The sequence below is a fragment of the Danio rerio genome, chromosome 3, assembly GCF_052040795.2.
Source record: "Danio rerio strain M-AB ecotype USA chromosome 3, GRCz13ab, whole genome shotgun sequence".
Lineage (NCBI taxonomy): Eukaryota > Metazoa > Chordata > Actinopteri > Cypriniformes > Danionidae > Danio > Danio rerio.
Genome location: NC_141023.1, coordinates 4070898 through 4093736, shown reverse-complemented (window position 1 = coordinate 4093736; position 22839 = coordinate 4070898). Strand labels below are relative to the sequence as shown.

Here is a 22839-nt window from a genome sequence, read left to right as displayed (position 1 = left end):
TTTATGCAATATTCCAGTTTTGCACATAAATTTATGTAATATATTTGGATGGAAACATAGCTATTGCCTACATTTTAGTCACACATAGAAGAACTGTACGAGAATGGCTTATGCTTTTTTTTTTCAAAACTTGTTAAATTTCCTTTTTTAACAATAAACAAAGAATTTGTTTCTTACCAGAGAGTTCAGATGCCACTGAGTTCTTTTCCCAGATGTCAGTGGGGTCCCCCTCCGAGCCCGGCGGTCGGCCCCTCAACCCTCAATCGCGGGGCAGGGCTGTGACACGAAGTCCCAGGATGATCAGTCACCGTCCGCAGGGTCCGGAAAGGTTCCTCCAAGACATCCCACTATTCTGACACCAAATTGTAGTGGCTATTTTCTCTAAGGAGGCTCTCTCAGTGGTCAAGAAACAAAGTCTTACCTGGGATGTCTTTTACAAGTTTTATTTTTTATAAAGAAGATCACAGTCATACAGCAACAACAGTTTCTGCAGAGTGAGATACTAAAGCCAAGTGTGTTCACCCTTTTATCTGGTTTGTACTGCTAACGAGGTCAACTCCCAATAAGGCCTCATCTACAATTACGTCAGGCGTCTTCTGCTGTTCGTGCGATATGCTCATAACAACCACACATCCTTCTTAGGATAATGAAAAAGCTTTCACCTAAAGAAATATAGTTATCTATAAAAATGTACACATAGGTTTTATGATGAACATATGGAGAACACAGATACACACATGTAATAATGAGTCTTAGACAAGTTTCTAACATATAAAGCTCATCTAAAAATGAATTTCCATTACACTACATTTTAGTCACACACAGAAGAACTGTACTAGAATGGCTTATCCTTTTTTAATAAATAATTAAATTGAATTCACCTTCGACATGCATGTAACTAGATTAATGGGATTATTATTCTTTCTAAAAATTATTTTTAGTACTGCTTACCTTCTAAATGTTATATTAACCTCTATCACTTGATCAATAAAAAAGGCAGACACACAAGTGCACTGTTAAATCATTTAAAACTAATAAATGTATAAAAGAAAGTTTAGAAAAAAATATATAAACGTCACAAATTACATTACTTATTTTATTATACTTAAATATTTAAATACTTAAAAAGTGAAATTAGGCATTAACTTGAGCAGCTGTTTTCCCACGCTAACTGGTTGATGGCTGCTTCTTTTTAAATATATACACTCATATTTGCTATAACTTTGCATGAGAACATCAAGTTCAGCTGGAGAAAGAAATGGTGATCTCTTTTATAACATATTGCCATAGTCACTCGTAATGTCTGCGCTCCACTGATAATGCCTTTTTATAGTCATGGTGTGTGCGCTTAACTCTGAGTTGGTCTACTCGAAGTTGATTGACCCAACTCATATCAGCTGTTCTGAAACCGAAAACTCTGAGTTTTTAATCTCTCGGTAAATCAACTCAGAGTTCAAGTTTAAACTCTGAGTTGTTTGAACCTCCTTACTGAAACAGGCCCCTGGACAAACATAAACAAATACAATAACAATAAAAAACACAGTTTTGTGACACAAACTTTCTACAATAATTGTAATATTTTGTTAAATTCAGTTTCAGACGTTTTGTTTATTCTCAGAAGTTTTTTTTAATTCTCAGAATTGTGAGAAAGAGAAAATATGTTATACTTTCCTGCTGAAAAATACAGCTTAAACCAGCCCAAGCTGGTTTTAGCTGGTTGACCAGCCTGGTTTTAGAGGGTTTTGGCCATTTCCAGGCTGGTTTTAGCTGGTCGGGCTGGGAGATGACCAGCTAAAACCATGCAACTTGAACAGCCTGGTTTAAGCTGGACTTATATGCATATATATATATATATATATATATATATATATATATATATATATATATATATATATAAATAGTTTAAATACATACATGCATATATGCATATATGCATATATATATATATATATATATATATATATATATATATATATATATATATATATATATATATAGAGAGAGAGAGAGAGAGAGAGAGAGAGAGAGAGAGAATAAAATCTTAACTTTATTTTATACTGTTTAGATTAGATGTGTAGTGTATGTATTAAATGTTGTGAAATATATAATAAAAAGCTTGATTATATTTCTTTGTGTGGCATTTTTATACTTTAAATTTTACACATGCAGTTGTTAAATTAAAAAGGAAAAAAAAGAACATTATTTAATATTAAGCAATACTGGAAAAGAATTACTGCTTATCCTGTATTCTAGGCAGTATTGATAAGCTGCCACAAAAAAAAATATTAATATAGGTAGTAAGAACGCCGTCTCGCGGTCGCTCAATGTCGCATGACAACGTTGCTACAGCCTTCTCACGTCTTACGTTTCTATGATGTGACAATGTAGCGAGCACGTAAGCGGCAACGTTGCCTTTGGAAAAATACAACGTTGTGCAGACATCGCTACAACGTAAATTTGTTAGGTAGCAGATTTTAGCTGGGCTTCCAGATGGTCAAACTGGTTTTAGCTGGTCATCTCCCAGCCTGACCAGCTAAGACCAGCCTGGAAATGACCAAAACCCCTCTAAAACCAGTCAACCATCCTAAGCTGGATTTTTCAGCAGGGTTATTTGTTCTCATATCGTACTTGTGGCCGAGCTAACGTTAGTGTGCCAGTTTTATTATAGATAAAGGAAAGCGCAGCTTTTGGTTTCGTTTTTTTCCTCTGATAATGTCAGGTGTACACAAAAGAAAGCAGGAAGTGTTGGCCTCAACAACCTTATTTATTTTACATTCAATAACAAAAAAAATATCTGATTGATCGACGAGTCATTTGTTGTTCATTTGATGAAGCAGTCGGTGGATAAATCTCAACCGAACACCTGAAAACTATTTCCAGAGGGCGTCGTTTGTAGTAGTTTTCCTTCAGATAGGCTACAGGTGAGTTCCTTATCTTCCGTCGAGTTCATTGCTGGGATTAATTTTATGTTTGCATTGATTTTGGCTTCAAAATACAATTGTTTGTTGGGCGATCGCCTCACAGCAAGAAGGTCGATGGTTCGACCCCCAGCTGGATCAGTTGGCATTTCTGTGTGGAGTTTGCATGTGGGTTTCCACCGGGTGCTCCGGTTTTCCTTACAGTCCAAACACATGGGTGAATTAAATAGGCTAAATTAGCCGAGTATGTGTGTGAATGAGAGTGTAAATAAGTGTTTCCCAGTGTTGGATTATGGCTGGAGGGGCATCCGCTGTGTAAAACATATGCTGGATAAGTTGGCAGTTCATTCCGCCATGGTGACCCCCAATTAATAAAAGGACTAAGCCGAAAATAAATGAATTACGTCGTTGATAATATAACTGCAAATATATATTTTGTTTATTTTTGCGAAAATATTAAACTGCAGTTTAATTAAAAAATAAACATGAATAACTGAACCTGTTGATTGATCATTACTGTGACACATAACAAGAGAAACTTAACTTGTAATAAAGAAAAAAGTACCGCTATATTTTAATTTATGCAAATTTAGACCGAACCACAGGACATATATGAAATCACGTGATATTTAGCAGCTCAGTTCAGGATGGCAAATTTAGCCTACTGTTAGCCTGGAAAGTAAATGTTGTCAGGGCTCTGAGAAAATCGTCTATTTCTCATATTTCTGTCTTAAGGCCGACATAAGATGGCTATTGTGGTAGTTTTACAGTAGCACAGGCTTTGGTTTCGGTTTCGCTTTTCCTGTAGGTCAGCTAACTCCACAGGAAACAGGAAGTCTCGTGCTCTGCGCCATTGTTTTTTCAAAAGCGAGAAAGATATTTTCAGATTAAGCAGTTAAACAATAGAAGAAGAAGCAGTTAAACAATAACCATCAGCCAGAAACCTGAAGACAATTTCTAGAAAGCGCCGTTTGTGGTCATTTCCCCTCAGATAGGCGACCGGTGAGTTTCCTCGAGAGCACAGCTGGGATTTTAAAAGTTATGTCAAGTTTTGCTTTGTTTCTTGGGCTTTCATATATAGTTTCATATTAAAAATAAGAGCTTCGTAGCGATGCCAAATACTATTGAAGAACTATTAAGGGTGACAAAAGTGCCATTTTCATAAAAACCTAATTTAAAAGACTTTAGTAGAAATATAATTTTGCTCTTAACAGGTACTAACTCACAAGAGAATGGAAGCCTATTCCCGCAACCGAATAAAAAAATAAAAAAAATAAATAAATACAATCTATATATATATATATATATATATATATATATATATATATATATATATATATATATATAAAAGTTAGAATTGCAAGTTATTAGGTCAGAATTCTGAGTTATAAAGTCACAATTCCGAGATAAGTCAGAATTGCGAGCTATACAGTCACAATTCTGAGTTAATAAGTTGCAATTTGAGATATAAAGTCAGAATTATGAGTTATACAGTCACAATTCTGAGTTATTAAGTGACAATTTTGAGTTATAAAGTCACAATTCTAAGTTATTAAGTCGCAATTTGAGTTAAAAAGTAAGAATTCTGAGTTATAAAGTCACAATTCTAAGTTATTAAGTCGCAATTTGAGTTAAAAAGTAAGAATTCTGAGTTATACAGTCACAATTCTGAGTTATTAAGTCGCAATTTGAGTTATAAAATCGGAATTCTGAGCTATTACGTCGCAATTTTGAGATATAAACTCACAATTCTGAGTTATTAAGTTGCAATTTGAGTTTTAAAGTCAGAAGTCTGAGTTACTAAGTCACAATTGCAAGCTATACAGTCACAAATCCGAGTAACAAAGTCACACTTCTGAGTTAAGTTGCAGTTTGAGTTATAAAGTCAGAATTCTGAGATATTAAGTCAGAATTGCGAGTTAGGTCAGAATTGCAAGCTATACAGTCAAAATTCCGAGTTATAAAGTCACAATTCTGAGTAATAAAGTCACACTTCTGAGTTATTAAGTTGCAGTTTGAGTTATAAAGTCAGAATTATTAGTTATTAAGTGACAATTTTGAGTTATAAAGTCACAATTCTGAGTTATAAAGTCACAATTCTGAGTTATAAAGTCAGAGTTCTGAGTTATTAAGTTGCAATTTGAGTTATAAAATCGGAATTCTGAGCTATTAAGTCGCAATTCTGAGTTATGAAGTCACAATTTTGAGTAATAAAGTCACACTTCAGAGTTATTAAGTTGCAATTTGAGTTATTACATCTAATTTCTGAGTTATTAAGTCACAATTCTGACTTTATAACTCGCAATTCTGACTTGAATTGCACCTTTAGAACTCAAAATTACGACTTAACTCAAAAGTGTGACTTTTTTTATTAATTGGCGGGAACAGACATCTTTACAAGAGTGGTCTATCAAGATCAGAAAGCATTTTGTATCATGTAGAACAGCTTCAATATAACTCAATATAACTTCACTTTAAACAAAAGTTGCACATTATTACTATTGACCCCGTCAGTAGGCTCAAAAGTGACACAACAATATTTGCTAGATTTACTGGCTTAATCTTGTTTATTTTATTTATATCTGACTATGACCTTGTTAATGTTCACTGCTAATGTATTTTTGCTTAAATAATATTAAACTGCATTTTCATTTTCAGCTCCATCAAATGTTTTTTTTTTTTATGAAGCAAATAACCTAGATATAAATGAAACGGATAGAAACCAATCAGTGGTAAACAGTGACAGCAATGATAATAATGTAATGATTGTAATAATAATAATTAAAAAATGAGCACAACACCAACTACTATTACTACAGCAATAACTACTGCTGCTACTACATCAACAACAACTACTACTACTACCACAACGACAACTACTACCACCACCTACAAATGTTTCAAAAGTAATCCAACAATGCGAAATGGTAAAATGTTTAAATATTTTAAAACTATTATTGGCAGTATGCATCAATTTTATAAAACATCCCAATCCAAGCACTGCAAACTCTAATGTGGAAGTCAAAAATAAGGTCTGAATATTATCAGTGAGACATAAATAAAATCGTCCCCACAGGAGCTCTTGCCATTTAGACCTGATTTACTTTTAAAATGAACAACTCAGAGATTACAAACTTAAGGATGTGTTATTGCACTAAATGACCTGTAGATTGATCTTCACTATGATGCATGAAAAGAGAAACACAGCTTGTAATAAAAAAAAAGTACAGCTAATTTACTTTCTGCACTTAAAAACTGAAATTCGGACCTAACCGTGGGGCACAGTCTCGAAACCAGCTGATATCTGGCAGCTCAATCAAGGGTTGCATGCTGAATGTGCTGTTATAACCTGAAAAGCAAATGTTGTCAGTGCTTCAAGAAAATCGTTTTGTTACTTATTTCCCTTACTGTTTCCTAAAGAACATTTTCTCAGAGGAGTCCTTTAAATAATCTTTTTTTTTTCACTTCAAGTAAAAGAGCTGTTTTTGTAGCTACTATAAACAGCCTAAGAATAATTAGCTGGGAAAATGCAGCCTCTTACAGTAATGGAATAAATGTCCATTATTTAAATTTGAATGGACATTTTCTCTATAACTTTAGATAACATGTTTAGGATTTATTTACATGTCTGCTATATTGTTTATGTTTTTTTATTATAATACCTTTTTTGAAAGATCATGTAGTTGAATATTTTCTGAATGATAGGCATGGAATAGTTTGGCCTAATTGCAGTGTATTTCATCAACAACACATTAGTATGTTTACTGTACTGATACATTATAACATTGTAGCATATTCCTATATTCCCATACTGTCTTTTCAGATTTTATCCAAGCCTATTTCTCAACTAGAAACAGAAAGTCCAGTGCTTTTAGTTAGGATAAAGTGTATTCTAAATGATGTTGTTAATGTACAGTGTACTGGACATCTCTGAGGCTGCGTCAGAAACCGTATACATCTATACTATATAGTACGCTAAAATCAGTATGCCGAGTAGTATGTCCGAATTCATAGAATTCGAAAATCAGTATGCGAGAAGTACCCGGATGACTTACTACTTCCGGCGAGATTCTGGAGTGCGCAGCCCATGCACGCTGCGCTATCCCATGATGCCCCGCGAGCGAATTCATGAATGGGAGTGAAGCGACGCAAATGACGCAGGTAGGTCGCGTGACCATGACAAAATGGCGGATGTAGTACGTCCGAATTCCATTCATACTTTTCACATTCACACTGTATAGAAAGTACTTTCTAACGGCCGAGTAGTACATTTACATTCAAATGCAGTACCTACTGAGTAGTAGGCGGTTTCGGACGCAGCCTGAGTCTCTCTTAATGTCTTGTCTGCAATGCTTATCATGACCCAGTTGTGAAATTAGATTATAATTTGTGGCACAGATGCTGAGACTGCTTCTACTATAGAAATCAACATGAAAAGAGTTCAGTGAGTTCGGTGTATTTTAGGATTTCAGATTGTTTACAGTAAGTGACTGCTTGCAGCAAAACCTGTTTCTCATACGTCATTGGGCAAGCCAGACAGAATCCGTTGACCTTTTTACAATTTCTGTGCAGAATTTAGTAAAAAATCTGCAGTTTAATGTGGGATGATTATGAAAGAGTAGGAGCTGAAGCCTAATTAATGTTAAAACCTTATAATTTTATTTAAGCTTTACAATCAAAATCCAATTAGAACCACTTGCTTGATAAACAAAATCACAGTTGGTCTCTCAAAGAAAACATTGACTGAAATATTAATCTCTCATCTCATTTTTCGGGTCATGGGGGCAGCAGTCTCTGGAGAGAACCCCAGACTTCCCACTCCCCAAAGGTGTTCCCAGGCAAGCCAAGAGATATAGTCCCTCTAGTGTATCCTGAGTCTTCCCTGGGGCCTCCTTTAAGTGGGACAAGCCTGTAACACCTTCCTAGGTAGGCATCCAGGAGGCAGCGGCTCTAGTCTAGTCTAATCTGTAAGGGTGCATCCTGCCACCTTGCGAAGGAATTATTTCGACCACTTATATCCGAGGTCTTGGCCTTTCAGTCATGACCATAGATGAGAATAGCAATGTATATCAAATCCAGTAAATCAAGTGCTTTGCCTTTTGGCTCAGCTACTTTACCATAATGGACATATACCTTGACAGCATTACTACTGCTGCTGCACCAATCCACCTGTCAATCTTACCTGTCAGTCTTACATTCTATCCCTCACTTGTGAACAAAACTCCAAGAAACATGAACTCCACTTGGGGTAAGCAGTTTCTTCCAACCTGGTGATGTCAAGTCACCTTTTTTCTGTGGAGCACTATGGCCTTGAGGTGCTGATTGCCATCCTGGCTGCATCACTGTCAGCAGCCATACCAAGTCTGACTTCTTGCGAGTATGCAAACCAAACTACTGTTCATACAGGGACCAAACAGCCCTTAACAGAGTGCATCTTACCCTATACTCCCTGAGAACCCCCACAGAATGCCATAAGGGAGACAGTCAAGTGTTTTCTCCAAGTCCACAAAACACATAGTCCCACTGGTAAGTCATACTCCCATGAACCCTTCTAGAACACTAGTATTGCTGTAGATCTGGCCCAGTATTCCAGACGAAATCTGCATTGTTTCTCCTGTCAGTAACTATAATCTGCCTCTGGAGTCTTACAGGCCAACCAAGCCTGGTAGGACTCCCTCTTCAGCTTGATGCCATCTCTTACTTCTGGTGTCCACAACTAGATTTGTGGATTGCTGCCACGAGAGGCACCACAGGCCTAAGAGCCACCACTCCCCACGACCAGGTAATCAAGGGAGTCGGAGAACATGAACCACAGTCACAATGTCTCCAGCCTCCCTTTGGGATCTTGTCAAAGTTATTCCAGAGATGAAAGTTAAAAATCCCTTTTAATTGAGGTTCAGACAGACATTCCCCAAGGACCCTCACAATATGTTTGCGCTTGCCGGGTTTGTCTGCCCTCTTCCTCTGCCAGCAGATCCAACTCTCCACCAGGTGGTGATCAGTTAACAGCTCGACAGTTGACAGTGTCCAAGACACCCTCATGCTTGAACATGATGTTCATAATGGAGAAACCTTGACTACTACAGAAGCCCAATAGCAGAAGATCACTACAATTCAGATCAGAGAGTTTGTTCCTCCCAATCACACCTCTCCTGGCATCACTGTCGTTACACACATGGGTTTTGAAGTCCCCTAGTACATCAACAGTTGAAGTCCTCAGTTGAAGCACCTTCCAATACCCCTCTCAAGAAGGCCGGGTACTCTGTTTTGACTGTAGGCAGAAACTATAGTAAGAGACCTATCCCAGACCCAAAGGTGCACCAAAGGCAAACACAGAGTAGAAGATAGTGCAGCCCTTGTCAAGAAGTTGAGTCCCAGAGTCCAAACTGTGTATGGAGGTGAGCCCAACTATCTAGTCGGTACTGTTAAACCCCATGCACAAGCTTACCCACTGAGGTGGTATACCATGTCCCAAAAGCCAGATTCTGTGTCTGACAATCAAGTCTTCGTGGTCCTGACTTTCGACCACCCCCTGTTCCACAACCCCTATAGGCCGGCATATAATGCTACTTTTCAAATTCTATTGTATATAAACTATCAACCTTTTTAGCAATTTATTCAATAATAATGCTGAAATTAATATATAAAAAATAAAGTAAATAAATAAATAGATTGTATGCTTGGATTAAAAATCTGCCGAAATCTGCACACATGGATTCCCTGTGGGCCTAGTCATCAGAAAGAAAAATAAACTCTGTATCTGATTAAATCGTCATCTGTGTGTTTCAACAGTGAAATGGCAGCAGCGAGTGTCTCCTGGGCCGAGGACCAGTTCATGTGTCCAGTGTGTCTGGATCTCCTGAAGAGTCCAGTGACGATTCCCTGTGGACACAGTTACTGCATGAGCTGCATCACAGACTGCTGGAATCAGGAGGAGCAGAAGCGAATCTACAGCTGTCCTTTATGCAAACAGAGCTTCACTCCGAGACCTGCTTTAGCTAAGAATGTGGTGTTTGCTGAAATGCTGGAGAAACTGCAGAAGAGCAGACTCCAGACGGCTGCTCCTGCTTCTGTTCACACTGGATCTGGAGATGTGGAGTGCGACGCCTGCACTGGAAATAAGCAGAAAGCTGTGAAGTCCTGTCAGGAGTGTAGAAACTCTTATTGTCCAGATCACCTCCAACATCACGAGAGTCTCTTCAGAGGTCGAGGACACAATCTGATGGAGGCCACTGGACGACTGCAGGAGATGATCTGCCCTCAGCATAATAAAGTGATGGAGATTTACTGCCGCACCGACCAGCGCTGCATCTGTATGCTGTGTTTGGTGGATGAACACAAACATCACGACACTGTGACAATCGCAGTTGCAAGAACAGAGAAACAGGTACAGTACTGAATCTCAAGCAGCAATGGTTTCTCTTCCCATTTGTGATATTTCTTTCAGTCAGGGAACCTTTAATTTATTATGTTTTGTTTATGTGTTTTACATTAGAGTGTGTGCACATCTGCATCATGCTGATTAAACATCTCCATTTGTATGTTAACTAGATGTAGCTACTGTATGTACGGTTTTTAGATGTTTATCAGTTAATATGTTCGCACAGCAAACCTTCTTTGTACGTAGCAGATGTTTTCCATACCAAATGCTCTATACATCTTGCAGATATATGATACATGTGCTATAGGGGAAATGGTCAGGTTTGAGAGAAGTTTTTTGAGTTCCTGTGATTGCAAATAAAGGAAAGCAAAGCAGTTGCCGCTTTTGGTGGGTTCACACACTAAATGTGAATTTATGTAATCAGATGAGTAGGTTTCTGCATAAGTCAATGCAAACTCGCCAATAAAAGCAAAATTGAAACAGGAGGCCATGAACGCACAGTATTTTGGTATCAATTGTATCAAATATAGCTAAAAATTCATCCCGCAAAAATGTATTTAGACACTTTTAAATCTCCTTGGCTGTTGCGTAGGGGTGTCAAAATTAATTGTTTCTTTGGTGCACCGCGATGCAGACGCGGACAATTCTGTATCGGTTCAGTAATAATTATAACCGGTTATTATGTAATGACGTCAATTATCTCCTATGCGCTCTGTCGCGAGGGAGGTGAGCGTGAGTATTTACAACACTCAGACAACTCAGGGCCGGCCCGTGGCATAGGCACCATAGGCATATGCTAAGGGTGCTGTATATCCAGGGGGGCTCCAGAAATGAGTGCGGTTCAGTTGGTTTTGTTTTCGATATTCCTGACACACATTCAGTTACAGACGGCAATAACTCAAAAACCTCTTATCCTAAAAAGATCTAAAGTGTGTTTCCTACAAAAAGACAAAGCTGGTTATGTTTCACAGCTGTCTTTTTATTTTTTTCGCTCGATATTACGAACACTGCTCCGTTTAAGCCCTCACAATATGCGTTTAGCCGAGAGAGCTCGCACTGAGTGGAGCTCTCAGTAAGGGACCGTCGGAAAAGTGCTTCTGTTTGTTTTTTTTTCGTTTTTCTGCTCCGCTCAGCGCGAGCTCTGCCTGTTGCGAGGGCTTAAGTGTGTCTGTGTGTGTGTGTGTGTGTGTGTGTTTGTTTGTTTGGTGCTGTCTATATTTGTGTATGTGTTTGAATGAGAGACAGTGTGTTGCTGTGTGTCTGTGTGTTTATACAGACAGCTTGTTATAGCCTCCCTCCTAAAATATAACACTGTATTGGAAAGCATCGTCAATGCACCGTGATGCACCGAGATATCGAATTGAACAGAATCGAAGGCATGATAATTGTAACCAAACTGAATCATGAGACCAGTATAGGTTCACACCTCTAGTATTGCAACACATTTCCGAAAGAGTACAGACTTATTCCACGCGTCTGCCATTTTTAAAAGCGAAGTCGAGGCTGCGGTGGGAAAAAACCCGGAAAAATCGTTTAGAGTTGCATAGGAACGTTGTGTACTTGGCTGTATATCTTATCAGCGAAGAGAAAGTGACACAAATGTATTATTCCATCGCCTTCCAAGTGACCCGAAGGTCAGTTCTGAATGAATGGTGAAAATAAAAAGGGATATCACAGCTCATTTTCAGCTATGTTAAGAGAAATGGCACTAGTTAGCTAATGTTTTCTTTCCCATACACACGTTTTAGATGCCATTTATCAAACTCAAGTTAATAAACTGAATCTTTCACTATATTAGACTTGTCACGATACTGAATAAAAAAAAACCTGTCAATTTCACGCTAGCATTTAAGGCACTGTGGATGGCTTTCTTAAACAGCGCTGATTTGCCATTGTGTTCACGTGCTCGACAGAAATTATTGTGATTGGCCGAGAAGGTCATCAGTTCACCCACTATTGTTTACTGAGTACAAACACAGACGACACGAGCGATCTGCTTGATGACTCGACTGATCTCCACGGCTGCTTCGCACTCCAGAGACTGGAGTGCGAAGCAGCCATGAAGATCAGTCGAGTCATTCCCGCTTAGCTGCGCTTCAATATTAGCCGGGTTTAAAACTTCAGTACCGGGACAACACTATTAGGCAACACAAGGGTGTGCTATAGAGGACTGCAGTGTTTTATCACTCACCGGGTTACATAGGCTGAAGCAGGAAAGCGTCCACACGGTGTTTAACTGGTGCAATGAACTGAAGCCTAGAAGGACAATTGAGCATAATACTCTGACAGAGATTCTGATGTTGTTTGATGCCTAATATGCTTTTAATTGTTTAAATTAAACTTACTGAATGATATTGAAGTGATGTTTACACCATTTCTGCATTTTGAAATCTCGTCAACAGCTGGAGGTTTGTAGTCCACAGCATGTTGCTGCAGTGTTTACAGTGCTGGTCCTACACTTCCGGGTTTCTTCCCACCGCAGCCTCGCTTTGGTTCTATGAATTGGTGGCCGCATGAAATAAGCGTATTGAACACTGAAGCCCAATTTCTATTAGAATAATATTTCACCATGTTTTAATTTTACTACATTTTTCAAATTAAATCATCAGTAAACCATTTATTCTTATATATTCCTCTGTTTTCAGAGACAATTTGAGGAAACGCAGAGAAACATCCAGAAACAAATCTTGGAGAAAAAGAAAGATCTAAAGCAGATGAGAGACGCCATGGAGTCGCATAAGGTGAGAATTCTGCATTTTCCTTTCTTATGGATGTGACATAGATGAGGCAGTGGCGCAGTAGGTAGTGCTGTCGCCTCACAGCAAGAAGGTCGCTGGGTCGCTGGTTTGAACCTCGGCTCAGTTGGCGTTTCTGTGTGGAGTTTGCATGTTCTCCCTGCCTTTGTGTGGGTTTCCTTCGGGTGCTCCGGTTTCCTCCACAGTCCAAAGACATGCGGTACAGGGGAATTGGGTAGGCTAAATTGTCCGTAGTGTATGAGTGTGTGTGTGAATGTGTGTGTGGATGTTTCCCAGAGATGGGTTGCGGCTGGAAGGGCATCTGCTGCGTAAAAACTTGCTGGATAAGTTGGCGGTTCATTCTATGTGGTGACCCCGGATTAATAAAGGGACTAAGCCGACAAGAAAATGAATGAATGACATAGATGAACTTCTCATTTAGGCCTACATCAATTGTGTGTAATTTAAATAATATATCAACATAGGCAAAATGGGATTTATCACATGAAAAATTAGATGCAGTCAGCAAAGCAAGTCATTGTCAATGAAATATCACTTCCCTCATCATATAAAAAGGCTCATGTCTGCTCAACCAGTGAAAACTGCACTGCTGGTTGAAAATATTTTTATTTTTGCACTCATTTATATGCGTGTGGAACAGAAAACCTGAGGTTTCTTTACATTTGGCCCATTGTAACGTTGTAAAGTTGGCCTTTTGTATCGTTTGATTTGGGAAGCGCTGGGGTTTATGCTTTTAATACACATTGTCACTTCTAATTTAATGTAACCTTTTATTTGTTTTTGTTTTTTTAAGCTACAAAAAAAAAACTTGATGAATCAATGAATAATTTTTTCAAATGAACATACTGTTGCTCAGGGATAGACCACAGTTCAGAAGTTCTCCATAAGCAAATCAAGGCAAAGGCAGGTGCAGCTTGACTAGTGTATCCGCCATTAAACTCTGTGGTGTTATTTTTGTGGAATATCTGTGGAATACTTATGTTTTCATTATAATATGTTCGTTATAAAATGTAAAATGTATAAATATAATAAATTACTTAATTTTCATTCATTCATTTTCGGCTTAGTCCCTTTATTAATCAGGGGTTGCCACAGCGTAATGAACCACCAACTTATCCAGCACATGTTTTGCGCAGCGGATGCCCTTCCAGCTGCAACTCATCACTGGGAAACACACACTCTTGCACACACTTAGATACACCATGGCCAATTTAGCGTACCCAATTCCCCAATAGCGCATGTCTTTAAACTGTGGGGGAAACCGGAGCTCCTGGAGGAAACCCACACAAACACAGGGAGAACATGCAAACTCCACACAGAAATGCCATCTGACCCATCCGGGGCTCAAACCAGCAACCTTCTTTTTGTGAGGTGATTGTGCTACCCACTGCACCACCGTGCTGCCATCAGTTAAAATGATTGAAGTAATGTTGTCTATTTATTTTTAAATAAATGAAGGAATTATCCATGGCAACTTTGTAATTCAGCTTGATATATTTACCTTAGGCCCACGGCCCTCAATCAAGTTTGGTGTTTGGCTCTTTATATGAAGAAGTTTGAGCACCCCTGATTTAAAGGGGTAGTTCACCCAAAAATGAACATTTATTGACCATATGCTCACCTGCAAGTGCTTCCAAACATTTAAGGGTTTCTCTCTTCTGAAGATATATTGAAGAATGTTAGAAACTGCTAACTATTGACTTCCATAGACTATGGTAGACAATGATTACAAGTATTCAACAATTTTCTAAATATCTTCTTTTGCAGAAACTCAGTGAATGGTAAATGATACCTGAATTTTCAGTTTTGGGTGAACTATCCCTTTAAGAAGCTTCATTATAATATCACTGGGTGTATGTGGCTGTGTGAGGTTGATTAAGTATTGTCTGTATTGTGTGTCTTGTCCAGCACTCTGCGCAGATGACAGTGGAGGACAGCGAGAGGGTCTTCGCCGAACTCATTCGTGATATTGAGAAACGTCGCTCTGAGGTGACGAAGATGATCAGAGAACAGGTTAAAGCCGCGAGGAGTCGAGCTGAAGAGCACGTGGCGCGACTGGAGCTGGAGCTCGATAATCTGAGGTTCAAGGATTCAGAGCTGAAGAAGATTGTGGAGACAAAAGATCATATTAACTTCCTCAAGGTGATGCAGAGCTCCTTGAATGTGCAGGATTGGTGGCTTTAAAGGGACAGTTCACTTAAAAATGAACATTCTGACATCATTGATGTGTTTCTGTTGAACATAAAGGAAGATAAACTGAAGAAAGTTGCCATTGATTCTATAGTATGTTTTGTTCCTACTATGAATGTCAATGGTTACGTTTTTACAGCATTCTTCAAAATATCTTGTCTTTAAGAGAAGAAAGAAATTCTTAAAAGTTAGCACTAGAGAAAATGTTCATTTTTGGGTGAACTGTCCCTTTAAACACTGCACAAAACATGATGTATTAAAAACAGGGGGTGTATACCTTTTGAAAAGGATGATTGTTTTTACATTGCTTGTAGATATAGATGTATAGATAATATTATAAATGTATATGCCACAATAAAAAATAAGGAAAAATTTATGCTGTGCAAAAGTTTTCACCCCCTTCAAAAGTTTTACGTTTTTTTTTTTTCTTTTAATGTGGTATATTTTCTTTTGGATCAGCATCAGTTAGTAATTTATAAAAAGTTTAGAATGACTTGAGTGTGAGTAAATACTGAGAAAATTATAGTTTTGGATGAACTATGCCTTAAATGGTTTGTGTTTGTGTCTGCAGAGTTGTCCGTCTGTGTCTGTCTCTGGATCTTCAGACAACGTCACTGTCAGTTCTCGTCCCTCTTTTAATGAAGTGATGAAATCCATCTCTCAACTTAGAAACAAGCTGCAGCAGTTCTTCAATGAGGAGATGGACAATATATCTAAGAAAGGTAAAGAATGATTTTCTCAGAAAAGATTTAAACGGCATTTATTAGAGCCACATTGTTGGTTTTAAGGTGAACAATTAATCTGTGCAAGTTAATCAATTAAAAATAGCAGCTTGTTTTGGTAGTCTTTAATCAAAATCTGCCCATCTGGTTCCACTGTGAAACAGCAGTCCATCAAGCAGTTTGACCGATTGGGCAAAATTTGCTTGGCCACGCCCCTCCAACTATTAGATTGCTGAGACTGAAAAATGAGTAGAGGAGCACAAATACAAAACCCCGCCCCCTACTCAATATTCAGTTTCAGTTGAAAATATGTCATCATGTGAAAATAGAAAATAAACCCCGCCCCCTTTTCAAAGTTCAGTTTTAGTATGAAATTCACAGTCATCCTGAAATAAAACCCCGCCCCCTACTCAATATTCAGCTTCAGTTGGCAATACTTCACCATACTGAAAAAACCCACCCCTTACTCAATATTCAGGTTTTTAGTTTTGGAAATTCATCCTTAAACTGAAAAAAACCAAGCGCCCTACTCAATATTCTGTTTCAGTTAGAAATACATAATCTTAGTGAAATTAAACCACAACGCCTACTCAATATTCAGCTTCAGCCAAAATACATGATTATACTCAAATTAAACTCCGCCCCTACTTAATATTCAGCTTCAGCCAAAAGTACATGATTATCCTCAAATTAAACTCCGCCCCTACTCAATATTCAGCTTCAGTCAGAAATACATGATTATACTCAAATTAAACCCAGCCCCCTAATCAATGTTCAGTTTCAGTAGGCAATACTTCAAGATACTACAATACTACAAGAAAACTTTGCCCCCTACTCAATATTCTGTTTCAGTTAGAAATGTCATTATACTAACCCCGACCCTACTCAATATTCAGTTTCAGTTAAAAATACATCATCATACTAAAATAAAACCCCGCCCCTACTCAATATTCAGCTTCAGTTAATACATGATCATATTAAAATTAAACCCCGCCCCTACTCAATATTCAGCTTCAGTTAATACATGATCATATTAAAATTAAACCCCGCCCTGTACTCAATATTCAGCTTCAGTTAATACATCATCATATTGAAATTAAACCCCACCCCCTACTCAATATTCAGCTTTAGTTAATACATCACCATACTAATATTAAACCCTTCCCCCTACTCAATATTCAGCTTCAGTTAATACATCATCATACTGAAGTTAAACCCCACCCCCTACTCAATATTCAGCTTCAGTTAATACATCATCATACTGAAGTTAAACCCCACCCCCTACTCAATATTCAGCTTCAGTTAATACATCATCATACTGAAATTAAACCCTGCCCCCTACTCAATATTCAGCTTCAGTTAATACACCATCATACTGAAATTAAACCCCGCCCCCTACTCAATATTCAGCTTCAGTTAATACACCATCATACTGAAATTAAACCCCACCCCCTACTCAATATTCAGCTTCAGTTAAAAATACATCATAATACTAAAATTAAACCCCACCCCTTACTCAATATTCAGCTTTAGTTAAAATTACATCATCATACTGAAAATAAACCCCGCCTCCTAGTCAATATTCAGCTGCAGTTAATACATCATCATACTGAAATTAAACCCCACCTCCTACTCAATATTCAGCTTCAGTTAATACATTATCATATTGAAATTAAACCCCGCCCCCTTCTCAATATTCAGCTTCAGTTAATACATCATCCTGAAATTAAACCCCACCTCCTACTCAATATTCAGTTTCAGTTAAAAATACATAATCGTACTGAAATTAAACCACGCCCCCTACTCAATATTCAGCTTCAGTTAAAAATATCATTATTGCTGCTATTACTGCTATTATACTGCAATAAAAGTCTGCAGTGGCTTCAGGCCCACACATACAAATGTTTTTAACGTCTTTAACTGTTGAGTATGCTGATGCATGTTCTTTGTTGTTCACAGTGAAAACCGTGCAGGTGGTCGTCTCTCGTGAACATGCCACCAGGAAAGAGTTTCTACAATGTGAGTTACTAAACATGCACAAGCACTGACAACCCTTGCATGACCAATGTTAGAGAACGATGCATAACTTTACATTAGTTAGTGTTGCGTTTGTAAGGTCATGAGTGATTGTGTGTTTCTCTCCTGCAGATTCTCATCCGCTGACTCTGGATCTGAACACTGTGAATTATTGCATTGATCTGCATGAGGGGAACACAATAATGACGGTCGCAGACATTCGACAGCCGTATCCGGATCATCCACACAGATTTGATGCTTGGACTGAAGCCTTGTGTAGAGAGCCTGTGACGGGCCGCTGTTACTGGGAGGTGGAGTGGGCCGGCACTGGGAGAAAAGGTGTAGATATAGGAGTGATGTACAGGAGCATGAAGAGAAAGGGAGATGGAAATGACAGCGCCGCTGGACGTAATGAGAAATCCTGGAGTTTGTTCTGCTCTCCTGAATATTGCTCATTCTGGCACAATAACCGTGAGACCGTCCTGCCTGTGAGCTCCGTTTCCAGTAAAATAGGAGTGTTTGTGGATCCCAGCGCAGGGGTTTTGTGTTTCTACAGCGTCTCAGACACATTAAGCCTCATTCACAGAGTCCAGACCACATTCACTCAGCCGCTCTATGCTGTGTTTGGATTAGACCGACAGACTGTGCTGAAACTGCCCAACCAGATCAATGATGCTGATATTATACAGCTTGCTATGTTATATCACACTCTGATGATGTCATGAGGATTATCTTGTAATCAGAAATCACCACTGAATGATTGTCAACAAAGACTCTAGAATACAGAAGACGACTCATATAGTTTTGAATGGGGAAAAGTGTAATGGTCAATATGGCGAATGAAGCCCCGCCTTCTAGTACAGGAGCCAATCACTGATCAATCTGGAGTGACAATTCTGCAGGGGAGGGACTTAGTCCAAACAAGTGTTTTTACAGCAGTTTTTATAGCTTCATCATGAACCCTCTTGGGAACGTCAGCAGATACTTGCTTCACACACATGAGAAATACAGTAGTTGGACAATAAAACTAAAACACTAGCGAGATGAGGCATTCAAGGCTAACTTTAAGCAGATTGGTGGCCAATCTTTATTGATTGCACATTCCATCAGTAAGAGCAGAGCGTGTAGGTTCCTTCACTGACTTTCCCACATCCAGGAGAGTTACAGTGTGGAGAAGCCCCAAAGAAGTGTCCCACCCAGACTGCTGCATGTCCAGAGTGAAGAGTAAGAGTTTGTGCTGCAATATCATGGCATTCCCTAGGCCGAATAATTGCTAGATGGGCGCGTCACTGCCAAGGTCTATCAAACCATTCTGGAGGACCATGTGCACCCAATGGGTCAAACATTGTATCCTGAAGGTGGTGGCGTGTGTCAGGATGATAATACACACAGCAAGACTGCTGACAGAGTGGTTTGATTGACATGAAAGTAAAGTTGAACATCTCCCATGGCCTGCACAATCACCAGAACTCAACATTATTGAGCCTCTTTGGGGTGTTTTGGTGGAGTGGATCACATTTTGAATGACGGAGAGGTCTGTCTGAGAGTTAGACATCTAACACACATCACATATTTTGAACAGTAAGAGCAGAGTGTGTAGGTTCCTTCACTGTCTTTCCCACATCCAGGAGAGTTATGGTGTGGAGAAGCCCCAAAGAAGTGTCCCACCCAGACTGCTGCATGCCCAGAGTGAAGCATGGAGTATATTAGTGATGGTTTGTGCTGCAATATCATGGTATACCCTTGGCCACAGGTGTCAAACTCAGTTCCAAAAGGGCTTCAGCTCTGCACAGTTTAGTTCCAACCCTAATTAAACACACCTGATCAAATTAATTGAGTCCTTCAGGCTTGTTTGAAACCTACAGGTAAGTGTGTTGGAGCAGGATTGGAACTAAACTGTGCAGGGCTTCGGCCCTCCAGGAATTTAATTTGACACCCCTGCCCTAGGCCCAATACTTGCTAGATGGGCGTGCACTGCCTAGGTCTACTGAACCATTCTGGAGGACCCAATGGATTCCAGAGTGCCCCGAGTGAATCACATTTTCCTCCCACAGCATCACGTAGTGACCTGAACACTATTCTGAAGAAGAATGGTGCAACATCACCCTGGCCGCTGTGCAGGACTTGTGTCTGTCATTCCCAAGACTAATAGATGCTGTATTGGCTGTAAAAGGAGGCCCTACACCCAGTGCCTAATTTGTAAATAGCCAGGTCCCGGAACAAATCAGGGTAATGGATCCGGCATGGAGGGGGTGTTGGGGGTATGCGGTGTCCAGGACAAAAGTGAAGTGAAAAGCAGGGGGGAGTGGAGTGTGTAGATGAAGAGGAATTAGGTTGGGGAGTCTTGGAAGTAACGAGCGGGGGTGCGTGTGAGGAGGGGGATCTGTAAAATGAGGTGCTGGCTTGTTAAGCCTGATTTATACTTCTGCGTCAGGTGACCGGCGTAACTCACGGCGCATGCAACGCGCGTGGCTGTGCATTTATACTTCTGCGCGCTGTCTCTGTCGGTCTGCATTAACACTTCCGAAACGCTAGTAGGCAGTGAGGTGTAAATGTTCCTCTGTGTCGAGTTTCTTCGCTGCTTTATTGCTTTTCCTGAACACTTTCGGGATGTACAAGTGGCTCAAACTCGCTCATTTTGAGGCAGGAACCGGCGGACGTGCAACAACTTTAACTATGAGGTAAACACAAAACAAAACTTTCCATCCGGAGCTCCTTCACGGGACTCCACACTTGTAAACAATCGCTCGCGCCATTCGCACAGCTCTCAGTCCCACCCAGACTCGTCATCGCTACCAAGCCGACCAATCACAAAGCTTACGCTACGCATCGTTGCGACGTGAAGTTACAATTTTTGAGAGGTGCATGTCACTGACACAGACGGCCACGGCGAAGGGCTATGCATCAGCGCCGTAGCATACGCCGGCGTTTGACGCAGAAGTATAAATCAGCCTTTACGGTACAAATTAAGCCCTGCATACAGCATACTTATGAATAAGTGTGGTCTAGAAATAAAAATTTCAGATATATTGTCCAATCCCTGTACTGTATATCCACATACAGCTTGAAATCTCCACTTATAACAAAACAACTACACTTGAAAACAAATGTTCTCTGGTTTTGTAGTCCATATGAAATGAATGCGAGGTACAATTTGTGCCGTCAAACACATCATATTACAGCAGAGTCGCTGTCACTTTAAGAGGAGATCTGCTATCAAATATAAGTTGGGAATTACTTGAGATGACCAGAGTGATCGGACGAGGCATTATTCAGAGGATCATAATGATAAAGCCATAAATGAGGTTGGTGTCGTGATCTCGTTCCCTTCGAGTCCGCATTAGATTGGGCAACCTAAAAAATGCAGACTTTGTGTGATTTTTCTATTTTATTTCTCTAGATATTATTACTTATCCATTATATTATTACTTCAAACTACTAAAATGTCAATAAAAGTCTCTTTGTTAAACTGTACAGTTGAATTTTCAGCATCAAAAGTGGACAGAGCAGAAATCAACATCCCACAATGCAATTCACGACCACAAATACACAGAAAACACCTGTGAATCACAAAATACAGCAACTGTTCATTAACAGATAGGCTTTACAGTGCAGATGCTGCTTGTTTATATCTCCTGCATGTTTATAATATAGAGTTTTACTAACTCGGATGCTTGTTTTAAAAAATGATCATGGTTTATTTTAGGTTTAGTTTTCTCTGACTGAAGATCTCCAACAACCTGTTTCTGATAAGTGATTTTTCAACATTATTTCCATCATTCTGATTTTTTTATTATTATTTTTTCTATACTGTTTCTGGCTTTTTATTTTGACCCAAGCCTAAGCATAAACAGGCAATCATTTTTCATGGAAAACAGGGCTCACCGTGCTAATATCTGCTGCTAATAAATGCTTTTTTATAGGTGGGCAAAGGTTAATTTGTTTAATCTAGATTTATCTCACTGTAATTTTGGAATTAATCTAAATTAAAATGGCTCATTTGAATCCTGCCCAAGGCATTCAGAATATGTGTGCAGCCCAAGTAATAAGTCTTTGAGAACGGGTTTCTCAAGCCAGGTGGAGCATAAGTCCAGGGGCTCATCTCCAGCTTCCAAAATTCATCACAAACTGCTGGAGAAACTGTTCTACTCTGATAATTGGTGATGAAAATAAATGATGTTTAATAAGATGTACTTGTGTTTACTAACTGTTTATTCGGTTAAACATCAATGTTGAACAGTAGGCCTATATAAGCTTCAAACAGCCTTTTTTTGATGACCTTAATCTGACTAAAGTCATAACTGAACTGAACAGAAATGGAATTAAGACATGTGGAGTATGCAGATATTAGTGGCATTATTGAAGTAAACACCGCAATCAAACTATTAGCATCATGTAGTACTTTTCGCCATATTTTCCCACAAGATCCACACATGGCTGTCAGTAAAGGACGACACACACACACACACACACACATTGCGAAATGCAGAAGTTTTTTTTCTTTCCATTTGGCGTGCGTTATTAAATATAACACTCTCACCTGTCCTTGCTCTTTATTTGCGTCTAATACTCCAGTTTGTCACGGGGCATGAATGAAATGTTCATGAGTTAAAGTGAAACTGCGGAACTGCAGTTAAAGTCAGGCATCCTGCTGATTTGATTCAGAAGGGCACTTTTTTGTCAAACAGCTCACAGTTCAGGTATACATCCGTGCTAAAATATCAATGTGAAAGTCATCATAGCTTGCGTTGAGTAGACCCAGCTCTCACCCCAACTTTGAGAATAGATTAACGCCCATATTTTTGATCACTCGATAAGTCTTAAGTATGAATTGTTAACGCCGATAACGGCCCACC

At 39.1% G+C, this 22839-nt stretch overlaps 2 protein-coding genes across 6 annotated transcripts in view; both read left to right on the top strand.

Moving 5' to 3' along the window:
- The window catches only part of myh9b (myosin, heavy chain 9b, non-muscle), a 798697-nt gene that overhangs the window by 155417 nt on the left and 620441 nt on the right, over nucleotides 1-22839 (top strand). The window lies entirely within an intron of this gene.
- LOC571488 (E3 ubiquitin/ISG15 ligase TRIM25) lies at nucleotides 3735-22172 on the top strand. 2 transcript variants are annotated; one of them, XR_015480193.1, is made up of 8 exons: nucleotides 3735-3920; nucleotides 9711-10305; nucleotides 12945-13040; nucleotides 14964-15197; nucleotides 15817-15967; nucleotides 17927-17986; nucleotides 18116-21999; nucleotides 22042-22172. XR_015480193.1 is itself a non-coding variant. In XM_087243597.1 (7 exons), exons 2-7 carry the CDS (start codon nucleotides 9715-9717, stop codon nucleotides 18706-18708), a joined length of 1725 nt encoding a protein of 574 aa, XP_087099723.1. In that variant the 5' UTR covers nucleotides 3735-3920; nucleotides 9711-9714; the 3' UTR covers nucleotides 18709-22172. The 2 variants fall into 2 exon arrangements, 1 of the variants encoding a protein (XP_087099723.1); XM_087243597.1 differs by having other exon boundaries at nucleotides 18116-22172.

What these genes read in the sequence shown, in the direction of transcription:
- LOC571488 (XM_087243597.1), top strand. Translation starts at nt 9,715, where the DNA reads ATGGCAGCAGCGAGTGTCTCCTGGGCCGAGGACCAGTTCATGTGTCCA. An exon ending in TTGCAAGAACAGAGAAACAG is followed by an intron (nt 10,306 to 12,944) that starts GTACAGTACTGA and finishes CTCTGTTTTCAG; the next exon opens with AGACAATTTGAGGAAACGCA. An exon ending in CAGGAAAGAGTTTCTACAAT is followed by an intron (nt 17,987 to 18,115) that starts GTGAGTTACTAA and finishes TCTCTCCTGCAG; the next exon opens with ATTCTCATCCGCTGACTCTG.